The 16690-nt window shown below is 54.5% G+C and overlaps 1 protein-coding gene across 1 annotated transcript in view; it reads right to left on the minus strand.

Moving 5' to 3' along the window:
• Positions 1-16690, minus strand: part of SHANK2 (SH3 and multiple ankyrin repeat domains 2) — a 559042-nt gene that overhangs the window by 174463 nt on the left and 367889 nt on the right. Inside the window, exon 15 of the mRNA XM_082476803.1 lies at positions 14326-14401. Coding sequence (XP_082332929.1) covers positions 14326-14401 — 76 coding nt within the window. The remainder of the gene's footprint in view (positions 1-14325; positions 14402-16690) is intronic.

Below are 16690 nucleotides of genomic sequence, written 5' to 3' on the forward strand. Positions count from 1 at the left end.
GGGTCACCCTGGGGAGCGCCCAAGAACAGCTCGCGTGTGGAAGTGTTCCTCCGTGTTTCCAGGTCCCCGGTGGAGGAGAATTCGGCAGAAAACTCTTTGTAAGACCCGACTCTAATCCAGCACGCGACGCTGACGAATTTTAGCCGGGGCTGGCGGGCACCTCGGCTGGCAAGGTTAAAGAGTCCATCAGATTCCCAGCACAGAAACTAATGAGATAAAGATGGAACTCAGGCCCCCTGGGGAATCATCTCCACGAAGGCCGAGAGGTGCACATCGCTGGGCATCCACCCCAGCTACTCCGGGAAACTGGATCCACCGCCAGCCCTGGGCGCCCACTGCCTCGCCGGGGGCGGGGCATGCCCCCCGTTTTCGCGGGGGAGCAGTGAACTTGGAGCATGCCGGGTTCCCAGATCGTTCAGTTTCCTGCCTGCTCAGTCCTTTTGGTTCAAGTAGTGGATCGAGCGCAGCCTGCCAACACCGTGACCCGGGGTGGGGACAGGGAGCCCCCAGTGCCCCTCAGAGAAAACCCATCCTTTCTTGGTCTATCAGTTGGAGCTCTTGGTTTCAGGAACAGAAACCCGCTCCCGATGTCCTGAACACACGGGGTTCTGCGCTGGTTGCACGAGGATGCTGATGGCTGAACAACCTTGGTTTTATAAGAACAGGATCTAGACTTGTTTAGGTTGAAACCTGCAGGGAACCCACCTGGGGTGAGGGGGACTTTCTCCAGGTTGGAGGCAGCTGCTTTTTCCCTGTGACAGAAACGGGGGCCCCGTGCCATCGGCCAGAGTGCGAGTGAGCCCCAGGGGGAGGGCTCGGGAGTGCATCTGACCCAGCAAGTGGTTTTAGGGACTGACCAGATAGAAAGACGTCCTTGAGGGCACAGCGAGGTGTGTCCAGGATGGTGACACTGCTGTACTCCCCAAACCGGAAGGGCCCCAGCTACCTGCCAGGAGGAGGCTTCTGGGCACCCGGGGGCCCACGCCCTAAACGGTAGGAGAGAGCAGGTAGTGTCCCTATGCCTAGGGGTCAGGGATCACCCCACAGGTGAGGAAATGGAGTACAGATGGTGACACGTCTGAGGTGAAACAGCGGAGGGGGCTAAGCGGGGACTCGGAGGAGAGGGTTCGCCCTGGGAGGTGGTGGCACCCGCTTCGCTCCCGGCCCAGCTGTCTCTCTTCTACTGCTCCCCTCACCCCTCTCTCCAACCTTCCCCACGTCTTTGGTCCACCCGCACCTTCTCAGCGGGGTCCACCCGGTGTCTCTGTTCAATGCAGCGGCCTGCCCTCCCCCTGCCGACCAGCACCCACTTTCCGTTGCTTCTGCAAAACGTATCACCTCCTGTTGACCCTGCGTGAGTGTCCTGGGGCTGCTGTGACCAGTGACAGCACACTGGCTGGCTTCAAACAGAGGAAGCGAAATTTCTCACAGTTCTGGAGGCAGAAGTTCACTGTCAGTTGTCACCGGGCCAAAACCAAGGCATCGGCTGGGACGGCTCCCTCCAGGGGTCCTAGAGGAGGGTCCTTCCTGCCTCTTCCAGCTCCTGGGGACTCCAGGCATCCCTGGGCCTGTGGCCACGTCCCTCCAGCCTCTGTCTGTCATCACGTGGTCTCCTCCTTGTCTGTGGTCAAATCCCCCTCTGCCTCCCACTTATAAGGACACCTGTGATGACATTTAGCCCCGCCCCCCCCACAGATAATCCCAGATAATGTCCCCATCTTGACATTCTTAACCCCATCTGCAAAGACCTCCGTTTCTTGCCATATAAGGTGACATGCACAGGTGCTGGGGACTTGACACGGACGTCTTTGGGGGCCGTTATACAGCTGACCACACATGCCAATTACATCAAACAGAATCTCTGCACATATGATGCATGTTTTCTCCATGAACGCATAACAAGAGATGGACGAAGTGCTGGGTCCCCACTGTGCTCCCCCCTTCTCGGTATCCACGTCCCCCTCCCAAGGGTCTTCATCAACCCATCGCCTCATCCATTCATCACCCTGAGATGTGGGAAATGGCCCCCAGAGCCTGACACCGTGCACGTTCAGAGACCCACTCTCTGGTTTCCTAAGACAATGTCACTCATTCCCTCACGCTCTCCCCATCGGGAAGTGCAGGCCATGGCAGGAACACCGGGGCAGGGCACAGGCGTCCCCCACCCCTACGCTGTGCCCAGCAGGATGCACATGTGCCCCCACTGTCCTTCCAGTGGAGGAGGGCCGATGGCTGTGGCACTTCCAATAGGTCACATGCCTCTCTGCCTCAGTGTCCCCATCAGGACAAAGAAGCTCTAAGCACACAGACGAGAAGAGAATAGGGGAGAGGTAAAGCATTTGTGCATTTCCTGGGTGGAGACATCGTGATACAAAAAGATGAAACCAAAGACCCTAACATTTGCTCGGTACCCGACTCAGATCCCTGACCTCAATCCCAGCCACGTTCCCAGGCGGTGCTGCCAGGGGACCCCCGCCTTCCTATCCGAGAGTCCCCAGAGGCTTGGGCAGAAAAGGTGATTTGTGAGCACACTTTTGGAACAGGACAGAAGAACCTCCCGATCTCCAGCCGGAACCCGGCTTCGGCAGCTCCAAACTTCCATAGAGCTCACCTCCCCACCGGCCCCCCAGGCCCCCTTTGCTCATCCTCCAGCCCCTGTTCATCCACAAACAGCCTGGGCTCCGCAGGGCCAACTCCAGGCCAGGGACCGGGGACACAACGGCGCCATCTGCCACGCCAGGCTTCCGCCCACCACGGCAGCCTCCACTTGGACCTTGATTAGCGGAGTCGGACAGGAATCTGCAAAGCCCTGCTTGCTGGCTAGAGCCACCCAGAGTGTGGACAGACATCCTGGGGTGCAGACGGTGTAACCCACCTCCCGGGGAGAGAAGGCAGCAGGGCTTCCAGGCCACGCCTTCCTGCAGGCCCGGGGGGCTGCATCTGGGCCAGTGTCCTGGGGGCTGAGACAGGTGTCCATCTGCCCTGGAGGGCAGAAGGCAGCTGCCCCTTTCCTCTCCCTACGCCCCGGGACCCGGCCCTTACCTTCACTTGTCTGCCTGGGGCCGGTCCTGCCTGCCTGCTCCTCGGACTAAACCCACCTTTAGAAAAAGCTAGATTATTTTCTGTTCAAAAAAATGGAAGTGCAATCGACAAAACGTGAAATTAACCACTGTGAAGCGAACACTTCAGAGGAAGTTAGTGCATTTACCATGCTGGGCAACCACCAGCTCTGTGTAGTTCCAGAATGTTCATCACCCCTAAAGGAAACTGTGCCTGTGAGGCGGGCACGCCCCACTGGAATGATTCTTGAAGACACAGGGAAAAAAGGGCCCTCGCAGAACATAATATATCAAAAATGGGCATAAGATGGCGCTAAAGGAGAAAGTCCCTCGAATCCTCATAAGGCTGAGGCTGAGCGCACCTGGCCGCCCCGCTGTGGGTTTCCTCATCTGCACAGAACAGGACACGGACGCTCCCGTGGGGTGAGTGTGTGTTGGGAAGCAGAGCCAGCCAGGGCAAAGGCACAGAGCGCCACGGGGGGAGCAGAGGGGCCTGCGGGGGGAGGAGAGGTCCTCGTACGACACACAAAGGCGCCGAATGTACTGTGTCCAGTGCAGGTTGTACGCGTGCAGGAAACTCACATTTCAGAAATACCACTCGAGTGGGCGGACTGGGAGGGGGACAAAGGTGCTGGCAGCTGGGAGGTGAGTCAGAGGACTGAAGCCCGGTCCCGGTGAGAGGTGGGGGAGGGGGGATCTGAATCTGGCCCAGGCTGCAGCGATGGGGGAGGAGGCCCAGCCAGGGGAATCGACAGGACTTGCGGTTGACTGGCTATCAGGGAGAGGCCAGTGGCTGCCGTCTGCTACCTGGCCACGTCTGCTTCGGAAATGCCTATGCTCTACGTGAGGAGGCCAGAGCCCTGGCTTGGCTGCCTTCCTTCCGTCTACTCACCCACCAACCCACTCACTCAGGCAACCATCCACCCATCTCCTCCATCCACCCATCCATCCATCCATCCATCCATCCATCTCCATCCATTCAGTTATCCACCCATCCACTCATCTATTCATCCATCTATTCATTCACCGATCCATCCACCCACTGATCTATCATCCAACCACCCATCCGTCAGTCATCCATCTATCCACCCATCATCCATCCACCCATCCATCCATCTCCTCCATCCACCCATCCATCATCCATCCACCTCCATCCCATTCATCTATCTACCCATCTACTCATCTATTCATCCATCTATTCATTCACCCATCCATCCACCCATCTGCTCACCCATCATCCATCCACCCATTCACTCACCCATCCATCATCTGTCCATCCATCATCCATCCACCCATCCATCAGTCATCCATCTATCCACTTCCTGTCCCCACATCCCCTGCATCCGCTTTCACCCCCCACTTCCCATGCTCTGAGGGTTGAGCACTTGCCAAGCCCTACATCAGATACCAGGGAAAAGGTGACAAGTCAGAGTCAGCCCCGGTCCTGTCCTGGAGGAGACAGATGTAGCAGGTGCAGGACGGAAGGGGCGAAGGCAGAGCAGCTCCCCAGCTACCCCCTGGCTCAGGTGACGGGGGTCTACTTGCCTCTCCCTCTGGCTCCTCCAAGTCAGACACCAAAGACCCTACTGCTTCTTGGAGGAGGGCCTGAAGCACCAGGCCTTGGCCAGAAGTGGGGATTCAGCACGGGCTTCTCCCCAGGGCCGGCTGGGTGCCACTTTGAGAACCAACCTCCTCATCTCCTCCTTGGCCTGGCATCCCCACTGGCTGCCTGTGCCTGCATCTCAGGGTCTGCAGTTCCCAGGAGGTTCACTCACAGGTGCCCATCGGCTGGTGGTGACAGCAGTTTCAGGCAGAGTGTAGAGTCTATAGCCAGTAGAGACACTGGGGATGATGTAGCCATTTTACAGGTGGGGAAACTGAGGCCCAGGCAGGCGGCCAGTGTCAGAGCTGGGACTGGGACCCTGGCATCTGAGCCCGTTGGCTTGGGCTTGAAGCTGCCCCCAGGATTTCAGATTAGTTCACCTGGTCACATATTTGAGGGCTGGCCCTGTCTCAGACCCTGAGCCAGGGCCGCGGGGGTTGGAGGGATGTGGACATTGGCCAGGGGAGGCGGTGGGGGCTCCTGCCTGCTCGCAGGGCTGTCTCTGCATCTGGTGACCTCACGTGGGCAGCTTGAAATCAGCCACGGCGGGAATATTCACACTATGGGCACTGGCAAAAGCTACAACCCAGAGCGGAGACAGGACAGGGGCAGGGAGAGGCCAGACAGTCGGGCAGGAGGTGCGCGGAGGCAGAGGCTGCTTTGGCGGCAGTGACCGTGTTAAACATTAGGGAGAACCAGCCGGGTCCTCCGGCCGGGTGCTCTGGGGGCTGGGAGGTTCTTGTACCACGTGGTCCTCACCTGCTCCATCCCCGTGGGGAACAGGCAGGCCACAGTGGGGTCCAGCCTGGAGCTGTGCCCGGAACCCCAGCCTCCCCCGGCTCCGCCTTGGCTGTTTCTCCATCGTCCCCCCATCCGCCTGCGCTCCCCCAGCCCACACACCCGCTGGCCACCTGGGCGTGTTCTAAATGTGGTCTGAGGGAGCACCGAGCCAGGCGGCTCCCTTGTGGGGAGAGACCCACCCCCCCGGCCCCCAGGCAGGGGCCTTGAGGTCCAGGAAAACGGGGCCAGAGCCTCCTTGAAAAGGCTGATGAGAGAGCCCTGGGCCCCTGAGAGCCTCAGCTTCTCGGCCCTGGAGGAGGGTGGCCCTGGGGCCCTCGCCGGCCAGGCTCAGCAGCTCCGGTAAAGCGCCCCTCCCCCAACCTGGGAGGAGACCCCCTGCAGAGCAGTTTCTGAGCTGGGTCCCCAGGCCGGTCAAGAGGAGACTCCTGCCATTGCAGAGGGTCTGAGTATTTCCCCGGCCAGAGCAACCTCCCCTCACATGGGTCCGGGGACACCAGGAGGACCCAAAGCCCCCAAGTCCAGCGCTTTGAGGCCAGAGTCCACTTGACCCCGCCAAGCCGGCAACCCCTGGCTGTCCTGAGGGGCTGGGAACCACAGCACAACCAGGACACATACTAAGAGCCAGGCCTGTGCTCTGCTTCCTGAATAACTATCTATTCAAATCCCTGTGGCCGAGGCAGAATCACAGCTGCTGATTTGCTGGTTTTCGACACCAGGTGGAGCGGAGTGAATGGTCTTGTCTGGGTCATGGAGCTGGTGAGGTGAGGCTGGGGGCGGGGGGCGCGGGTCTGAGCCCTCTGCACCGCACACCCCTCCCTGACCAGAGGGCACCCCCGCTCTCCACCACCCAGCGTGGACCCGGCGTCCCCGGGACCTGCTCTCATCCCCACCCCGTCATCCGCTCCTCTGTGCGTGCTCACTCCAAAAGGGAAACACACCGGCCTGGGCTCTGCCTTGAGAGCAGCTGTGTGCAGAGACCTGCCCATGCAAGGCTGTCTGGTTTATCCCCCCAAAAACCCAGAAACCACTTTTCTCAAGCCTTAGAAGCTTATCCCATCACTGAAAGGAAGAGCTCTTGGAACATGACAAATGTGATGGCCAAAATAATAACTTTCAGGGACGGGTGGGAAGTTGAAGGAAGTTCCCAGAACACAGAGCAAAAAGGCAGAGAGTTAGAAAACATGAGAAAGAACAAGGGACAAGGGGAACGAACTCAGATGGTCCAGCAGGAAATCCAGAAAGACAGAGACGGAGAAGTGAGGGAGCTTTTCAGGGGGAGGATACAAGGACATTCTTGAAGCTGAAGCTGCTTCAGTCTGAAGGAGCCTCCAGGAGAGTGAAGATAATGGAGAGAGATAAGACTCACACCCAGGCCCATCACCAGGGCATTTCAGAGCAGTGAGGAAAATAGATGCAATGACTACAATGACGTTCCTACAAAGTTCCAGGGAGGAAACAAAGAATCAGCACTGTAACGTGTCACCAGCAATAAGGAAAGGTGAGATGAAAAGGAGGGGATGCCTTTATCCTTCAGAAGGATAACCACTTTGAATCTGGAATTCTGCAAAATTGAGCACGTCTGAAAATCGGAGACTTTTCAGATATGAGAGTTTATACTCTAGGTGCCTTTCTTGAGGTTGTTACTCGAATGTGTGTCCCAGCAGAACAAGGATAAAGACACAGCGCTCTTATCCAGTAGCTCAAGGAAGGGGACACCCAGAATGATAACTGTCCACTGGGAACGCCACACTGGGGCCGAGAGCCAGAGGCCTCCAATGACAGTGACAGAGATTCCAGTGATACATAAGAAGCAGGATGATGTTTTGATGACATGCAAAAGAAGACATAATTCTTCCCCCACAAGAAGAGAAGAAAGGCAATGCGAACATCATGACCCTAACGCTAAGACAAAATTTGTCATGATTTTGAACAACTGACGGAGTAGAAGAAAAAAGGATCCACTGGTCTGTGATGTGAGGAAGACCCTTCTCATGGGTCTATAAAGAGGAACTGGCGTCCTAGCCCCATTCCTGGTACTCATGTAAACGTTTACATTATCATAATAATGTACTGCCGGTTTTTAACTTTCGAATCCAACTTAGAGACAGAACTTAGAACGCTTAAATATGGACATAACTATAACAAAGGGTCAAGTGATACTGTCTAAAATTTATTAAGCAAGAGAGGAATTTGAGAATGTTACTGAAAGGTAATCAGCAGATCAACAGTAACTGTTCAAAACTGGGGAGAGAAGTGGTAGAAGGATGAAAGCCTCATCTTCTACAGCAAAGAATCAGTGGTGCTTTACATTGTTAAATTAAGACATAAGGAGGTAATCGGAGGGTTACGGAGGTAACCATCCGAAGAATGAAGCAAAAACAGTTAAAGTGGTCCCTCTGCCATCTGGGGTTGTGTGGATGAGGCTGGGGAGAGGTGGAAAGACAAAGTTTTCCTTCCTTTCCCAGCCCTGCCTTGTGGTTTGGTTAAATTAATGACTTACTTTATTACATGCACGTAGCACTTGGACCAAAATCTGTGATGGGAGGGAAAATGTTAGCCTGAGAGTGACTAAGGAGCGGGTCTCCTGGGCAGTCAGACAGCGGAGGGGGGCACAGAGAGTGCGGACCAGCACTGAGGGGGCCCCACCTGGGGCGGCAGGGCGTCGGGGGGAGGGGGCAGGGCTCCTCAGACCCTCGTGATGAATTGAGTGAGGAGGAAAGGGAGGAGAAAGGGAGGAAGGGGGACCAGACTGCAGAGAAGAGCATTTTTTGGGGGGAACCATAACAGGCTCAGACTGGGGCACATTCCCTGGGGCTGTGACTGCTGCCAATGGAGACCTGGATCCCAGCGGCCATATGTACGCAAGTGGTCACCCTGGGAGAGGGAGACGGAAGAGTGGGGATGCACAGTTGGGATGACTTCTGACTCTGTGCCCAGAGAGCCACCCCTCTCTTCCTTGGTTTCACAAAATTGCGAAAGCAATACATCATTAAAAAAATTAAAAATTAGAATAAAAAAAATTAAGATGCAGACATGTAAAAATTAAAAAATTTAAAATACAGATATCTATCGAATAAAAAGCAAAACCACCTCTTTCCCTACCACAAAGGAGCTGCCCCGAGGGCTCCATGACTAACCGCTGGGCCCAGCCATCAGTTAAGAGAGAGAAAAACAAGAGTATGTTTCCTTACGAATCCAGCCGGAGCATGTTCTCAGAGATTGATCCCTCTTTTTTGAGTCTAAGGCATAATAAAAAATATAAAAATATAAAATGATGGTGGAGGAAGAATGGGGGAAATCAATGCTTCTTGCCATTCAGTTCTTACTACCTACACACTGAGGCAGTCTTCCAGAACACAGAGTTAGGGTTTCAAAGGAAAGCCAGCTACCCACACACGCGTTCACAATTCCGCATCTCTCTGGATTTATATAGCCCATGCTTCGAAGGAGCTGCAAGCGCTAAACACATGTTTTTTCATTCATTCTTACATGAACACCGCTGGGGACATGGCACCAGTCGGAAGCATGATCTCCACTCTGCAAACCTGGTTGTGGGTCAGGGACTGAAGCTCAGAGAGGGACAGCAAGTTGCCCAAAGTCACACAGGGACTTAGTTGGAAAGTCAGATCGAAAACTTAGCATGCTCTATTATCAAGGGCTTCAAAGGGCTTCAGATAATCTGCACACATGCTTCTGTACTCAGAGACCATCTCTGGAAAGATCCTCAGGAAACCAGTAACGCAGGTTCTCTCTGGGGACAGAAACGGGGGCTGCATGCTAAGGACGACAGGGAGCTGTACTCTTCACGCTGTAGCACTTGTGCACGCTGCATTTTTGAACTGTGTGTATCTATTTCCAATTACCAATTTAAAAAGATATAAAAATTGGACTATGATGTCGGAACGCCATGAAAATAAGTAGCTACGGACAGTGGATATTCAACTGGTGGACGGGCATGATTTGCCATGCTTCTAATTCAATCTCTAAGAGCAAATTGGTCTCACCAAGGGAGAGGAATAATGAACTCTTGCACCTTCTGAGACCCTTTCCCAGAGCTGTTTGTGAGCACGTTCCTTCCAAGTGGAAGAGAAGCTGCCTGTGCGGCTTTGGAGGTGCACAAGAGGTGCCGGCAGGTACTGGGTCTGAAGCCCCCTCACCTCTGGGTACTCCTCCCTGCAAAACCCAAGGGAAGGTGGGGAGCCCCCCCTTGCTGTCCCTCATCCCCACATCCAGTGCCTCGGCGGGTTCCGTCCACTCCAGCTTCACCCCATACCTTGAATCCACCCACCCCTCCCTCTCCACCTCCTCTCCAGGCCAAACCACCATCGCCAAACCACACCAAGATGGCGGCAATGGTCTCATAACTCATCCATTCATCCTTCTGTCTGTTTTCCTGCAGCCAAGTGAACCAGACCATGTCACTCTTGTGTTTAAAGCCCTCCAGTCTCCTCTGACTGCAAGCGTGGAAAATGCAAACTCCTTCCACGAAGCCTCAGGTCCTCCCTGACATCGTCTTCTCTGCCCTCCTCGTCCCCTGCCACCCTGCACATCAGGTTCTTTTCACCCCAGTGCCTTTGCATTCGCTGATTCCTCCTTGACCTTCAGGTTTCAACTCAAAAGTCATTTCCTCCGAGAGCCCTTCCGGCTCCCTACCCAAAGTGGGCCTTCCCCAACCTGCCCAAGAGACTGCCCGACAGGACTGCTGATTTGCTTCACAGCATAACCACAAAGAGGGATTTTCTGGCTTATTTATTTGTTAACCTTGTTGTTGTCTTCGCTAATTAGACTTTAATCTACATGAGGTCAGAGACTGAGCTTGTCTTGTTTACCCCCATACCCTTAGCTTCCTGAATAGTTAGGTTGTGTTGAATACTTGCTAACAGATGGATAGATGAATGGAGGGGATGAATGGATGGATGGATGAGTGGGCAGGTGGATGGATGGGTAGGTGGATGGATGAATGGATGGATGGATGAATTGGATAGATGGATGGATGGATGGGTAGATGGCTGAGTGGATGGATGGGTGGATGGATGGATGGATGGATGGATGGGTAGATGGCTGAGTGGATGGATGGGTGGATGGGTGGATGGGTAGATGGCTGAGTGGATGGATGGATGTGGATGGATGTGGATGGATGGGTAGATGGCTGAGTGGATGGATGGATGGATGGATGGGTAGATGGCTGTGAAGACAGCTAGCTGGCTGGTTGGCTGAGTAGACAGGTAGTTGGATGGATGGGTACCTGGTTGGGTGGATGGATGGATGAAGTCTAATCATCCTAGGATGAGACCCTGAGGTCCTCCCTGCCTCCCCCTGGAGGCCCCAAGCTAATAAGGCTCGGGATCTGATTTAAGGGCAGTGAGAACTTGAGACTCCACTCCCTAGTGTTGAGAAGTGTTTCTAAAAATGACATTGAAATATTTGTAAGGTCCTTGTAGAAATGGCCCCCCAGGTCCTCTGCCGTCTGACCTTGACCACGTGTCCACGTTTCTAGACCCTTTTGTCAGGTGCAGGCTGGGTAGATGGCAGGAAATCTGAGGAGGGAATCAGCTGGAGCAACTAGACACGTTCAACCACGACGGGGTGTGTTCCCACCATTCCGCTCTCAGCCCTGAATCTCTGAGTAAAGTTTTTGACATAAGAGGGGGTGGGAAGGGGAGAAACCTCCTGCCTGATTCAGAAACTGTCTCCATTGAGTCTCATTTCCCATGGCATGTTCCTTCATCACATTTGCGTCGGCACTGGGGCAGCCTCAGCCACGAGCCGCCTGCCCGGACGATCACCCAACCACCGACCGCAGGTAATTGGCCCAGGGGCTGGCGCGGCCCCCAGACCTCTGCGCCTCATTAGGCCACGTCTAACATGAATTCGGAAGCAGGCTAACAAGCGGCCGGTTGGTTTGAGCCCGCACCGCGGCATGCAATTCCCTCGGACGCTTTCTGCCGTGCACCCAGAGGACCAGAGGTCGGCCTCTCACTGTGGCATGTGCTCCAGAGCCGCCCCCACCAGCCGCGTGGGTGACAATGGTGCGTCGGGGCCCCAGGCTCCCTCACTGCCCACCCTCCATGGCCTCTGTCAAATTCACAGTCTGGATAAGGCCAGTTCCGGGAGGCGGCAGGATGCCACAGGCTGACCCCTGCACCCTTTATGGAAAAGCTCGGAGGCCCTGCGATAACCAAGGCAACACCATTGTCCATCCTCCCAATACCCGTCACAGGGGGATGGTTCTGTCCTGAACTAGCTTTCCTCAATCCCAGGCTGATCCCTTGGCCAGCCTGGGGCAGTAACATCTTCACCTTGGTGGGGGGTTAGGGGGGCTGAGGGCACGGGCTCTGTACTCTGATGGCCTCAGACACTTGTGTCTGAGACACTCAGGCCCTCCTGTCTCCTCTCCAGCGACCTCCTGCCAAGCGGAGAATGACACCAATTTCAAGGTTGCTGGGCGGGTGGGTGGTCGGCGGTGCTGGGATCGATGCAAGGCGGCTGGCCCGTGGCAGGAGGTCAACAAATAGCGCGATCGTTACTCTGATTTCTTTCGTGGCGACACTTCGTCAAGTGAAGCCCACGGCCCGATTCCTCCTTGTGGGAGAGGAGGGCTGGCTCCTAAACCGCGGTCAAGGTCGGAGCTTCTACCATCTGCTCAGAAACTACCATGTGACCCAGGGGCGTCCAGCTGTCCCCCTCCTCTGTGGTCCTGCGCCCTGGCGCTGAGCAGGTGGTCAGTATATACGTAGAACGCAAGCCTTCATCTGGGGCCAAAACAGGGATGCAGACCTGGCCGTGATCTCGGAGGTCATTCAGTCCAAACTTCTACGACATTCCGCCACGACGATGCCCACCCTGCTTGACTTCCCCCGGCGATGGGGAGCTCATCACCTCCCGAGACGGCTCTGTCCTATCGCTTAACAGCTACGATGGTTCCACATGCCCTCTGTCGGCCGACCTGCAGTGAACATCCCTGGTCTGTTCTCAGCCACAGGACACGTGGCCCAGACAGCCTGGCCCCGTGGTCTTCTCTTTTCCCAGCTCAGTCAGCCCTGCCCGTCTCGAGCACTGAGTGTGCATGCACACCCACCCTCACACACACACAGACACACCAAGGGTGGCCTGCTGGCTGCTCTCTGCTGACAACGGATCTCGTGGGGACATGGCTTTGCAAAAGCTACGGCCTGAGGGCAAGACACGGCCTGGACCTTTCCAGCATCCAGAGGCCCTCTTTCCCTTGAAGCCCCACTCCCAGCCTGGACAGGCCTCCAAGTCACCATGGCAACAGCTTCTGGGCTCCTCGGAGCCTCAGGCGCCCTCCCTGCTAGAACGGAAGCAAAGCATGACAGCATGCTGACCCCGACCGTGGGCCCAGGGTCCACTTTCACAGACGGCCTCCTGCTAAGGCAAAAACGGCTCATCTGACCCGGATAAAGACTCATCAGCAGAAGCCAGGGGCGGGTGTAACTCCCTGGAAGCCATCAGCCTCTGAGCGCCCTCTCGGGGCTGCGCTGGTGGCCAAGCCAAGGATCACAACCTGGGCTTTTAAGGTAAAAAAAGTGGACAATCTTAGCAAGACCTGGAGAGTCTGCAAAGCCCCCCGGAAGAGGGGACCGGCTACACTGCTGGGAATGGCATTTCTGTTATAGCGCATCTTGTCTATAAGAGAAAGGTGGTTGGGACAGGTCAATGCTAAAACCAGGTAACCAGCAGTTCCACTCCACAGTATACACCCCAAAGAACTGGAAACAGGTGTTCAAAAAAATATCTGTACACAAATGTCCACAACCGCGTATTTACAACAGCCAGAAGGTAGGAGCACCTCAAGCGCCCATCCACGGATGAATGGATACACAAAATGCGGTCCATCCATACAAAGGAATATTATTCAGCCTCCAAAAGGAAGGACACTGTGACACCTGGTCCAACAGGGATGAACTCTGAGGACATGATGCTCAGTGAGAGAAGCCAGACACAAAAGGACAAATACTGTATGACTCCACTCATACGAGGTCCCTAGAGGAGTCAAATTCATGAAGACAGACAGCAGGATGGTGGGCGCCAGGGGTTGGGGGAGGGGAAGGGGAGCGAGTGTTTCATGGGGATGGAGTTTCAGTTTGGGAAGATGGAAAGTGTTCTGGAAATGGACGGTGTGATGGTTGCACAAGAACGTGAATGTACTTAATGCCACTGAGCTGTACACTTCAAAATGGTTAAGACAGCATGCTGTATGTTATCTACATTTTACCACAGTAAAAAATTAGAGGAAAAAAGGGATGAAGCACTGATACATGCTACAGCATGGATGAACCTTGAGAATATTCTTCTAGGTAAAGAAGCCATTCACGGAAGATGACATACTGTAGGATTCCATTTCTAGGAAAAGTCTAGAACAGGTAAATCCTTAGCGACAGAAAGCAGATTGGTGGCTGTAGGGGGCTGGAGGAGGGGAAACCCAGAGGCATTCTCATATTCCGCCCCCCACCCCCCGGGGCGGATGCTGATACGTTGGTGCTGCCTCAAGGCTCCTGTGGCCAAGCACTGTCATCTTTACCATTTGTACTGCTTTCCCCCAAAACAACGCCAGGTTTCCTCCTCCTTGAAAGACAGCTCTCTCCCTTGGCCATCCCACAAGTGCGCTCCAGCCCGACCCCAAACTGCAGGCGGCGCAGAGACCACCTCTCGGGCGGGTCCTCTGGAAGACGCTGGTCTCCATCATCCCAGCCCATGTTTGGGCAGTGGGTGACCGGGACCCATAGGGTGAAGCAAGCCAAGGGGTTCCAAGTGCTCCATGCAAGACGGTCCAGCGCTTTTGGGACACCTACGAGCATCTTTGACCAGAGGGGGCCTGGCAGAGAAAGAATCACATCTTACCTGGAAGCATCGAAGCCGTCATAGGAGCCGACCGTGTAGTGCCGGAAGAGTTTCTTGCTGCGGTCTGCACGAGTTTCTGCAGAGAGGGAAGAGAGACATCGTTTAGAAAGTCACGGTCCCCGAACGCTGAAACCATGGGAGGCCGGCCGGGCCCCTCATTTATGTGACCTACGAAGCGTGAGACCCGCTCTCCTGTGGAAAGATCTGGGAGGAAGACGAGGTCCTGCTCTGTGGCCTAACTTTGCAAACTCTGGGGGACGCAGATGAACCTCAAGGTTGACTACTGGAGAGTCATGAGCTCCATTCCCAAATGGAGGCAAGTCCCAGGGTCCCTGGCTGGTGCAGGATGCTCTCTGCAAAGAAGACAGGGCTCTGCAGGTTCCGGCGAGAACAGCAGCATGTCCACTCAGCACACAGAATCTGTGACAATGGTACTCTCAAGTGACGCTGTCGAGCCGTCTAGCAACTCCGAGAACCTGCGGATGACTGCTTTGGGAGAAAGGAAATGTTTATCGTTATTCTTCCTGATTATAGTTGCTTTCTCCTAGAAACAAACAAACAAACATGATTAAGTTCCTAATTAAGTCCCCTGCTTACTTCCCTTACTCAGCAAATTTCGACTTAAATTTCACGGGAAATTATATGAATGATATAATTAGACTTAATCGATAGCTCAGAGCTGGAGGGAAAAAAACCCACAACAACACAAATGCAAGAAATACAGCAGCTTATGATTTACTGTTTAGATATTTTCCCCCAAATAAAATCTCCTGGGCACTCTTTCCCAAACCCTGGAAAAAATACAGAGAAATTATGTGATTGGCTTCAGGAAAAATGGCTCAAACTCTCATTGAAACCCTATGACCCTCTCTGCTGTCAGTCTCCTTGACACCACCTTCCAAGGTGAACGTGATTTTACTCAAACCCAAATGCACGTTTTCGGCTGAAAAGTGAACACACGCAAGGGCACTGAGAAGGGTCGCGCTGATACCTCTTGGCTCCTTTCATGCCCAGAGGCAGCCTGTGCAGCAAAAACACACGCTCCCTTTCTACATGGTGTGGTGTTGCCTTTGGGGGGCTGGGAGGAGCAGCTGTCCAGCCCAGGACTACATTTCCCAGCACCCCTTGCAGCCAGGTGTGGCCACGTGACCAGCTCCCACCAATGGAACGCGTGCGTGCGTGCGTGCGTGCGTGCGTGTGTGTGTGTGTGTGTGTGTGTCCCTTCCAAGCTTGGCTTCTATGGAGGCCAGGGAGCTCTCCCTAACCTCTCTTGCTGCTTCTCCAAGCTCAAAGCTAGGACTCCCAGGCTCGACAGGATGATGGGATCCTCAGGGATTCTTGGCAAAAGCCTGGGTCTCTGTGCATTAGCTCTTAAAAGGAGCAACAAACTTGTATTGCCTTGTGCTACACTCTAGGGATTTGCTTGTTACAGCAGCTCGTGATGTCTTAAAGGACCGGCGGCCGGGTTCTCAATGACTGCCCCTTTCCCATCACTCCACCGGAGGCTCCAACAATACGAAAGTGACAATTCCCTGAACGGTGACAACATCTTCATCACCATCTCGGTCCCTGACACTAATTGAGTGCTGACTGGGTACCAGGCCCTGTTCCAAGTGCCGCTCCTATACTCACTCATTTGACTGTCACAGCCCCCAGGGAGAGGGTGTACATGTCACTCTGCAGGTCCCGCCAAGTCCAGCCAAGTGTGGCCCCTCTGCTTTTGCTCCATTTCACGCCACCCTTCCAATCCCTCTGCAGGACCTTGGTGTCCTCGTTGTGGAGTGAGGCACTCGCCTCTGCTCGGCGTGCCTCTGCTGTGTCATCACTGTCTTTGAGACAGGCTGGGACCTGGGACCCCTCACTGGAGTGTTTGCCCCTAGACAAACGTCTCCTCAAGCAACAGATACAAAGGACCTGGGACCCCTCACCGGAGTGTTTGCTCCTGGACAAACATCTCCTCAAGCAACAGATACAAAGAAACTCTAAGGGACTAAAAATAAATCCGCGCTCCCAATGCAAGGGGCGCGGGTTCGATCCCTGGTTGGGGAACTAAGATCCCACATGCTGCACAGACAAAAAAATAAAATTAAAATTAAAAAAATGTCACTGTGGCCAGGGGAGGGATGGATGTTTAAAAAAATAAATAAAATAAATTTAAAAAATAAATAAAAATAAACACTCACATGCACAGTCGGGGCAAATTATGAACAACAAGATGCAAAAAGATCCAAAAGCCCAGCTGCCACTTCTGAGGTACAGGGAGGGAAAGCAGGGTACAACGCATGATCCCTGCACATGGCACCACCAAGGGGGTGGGCAGACCACCTAAGCCCCTCCTCCGGCTCGGCCCACCGATCTGCCCCGC

This window comes from Balaenoptera physalus, assembly GCF_965194825.1.
Source record: "Balaenoptera physalus genome assembly, chromosome: 10".
Classification (NCBI taxonomy): Eukaryota; Metazoa; Chordata; class Mammalia; order Artiodactyla; family Balaenopteridae; genus Balaenoptera; species Balaenoptera physalus.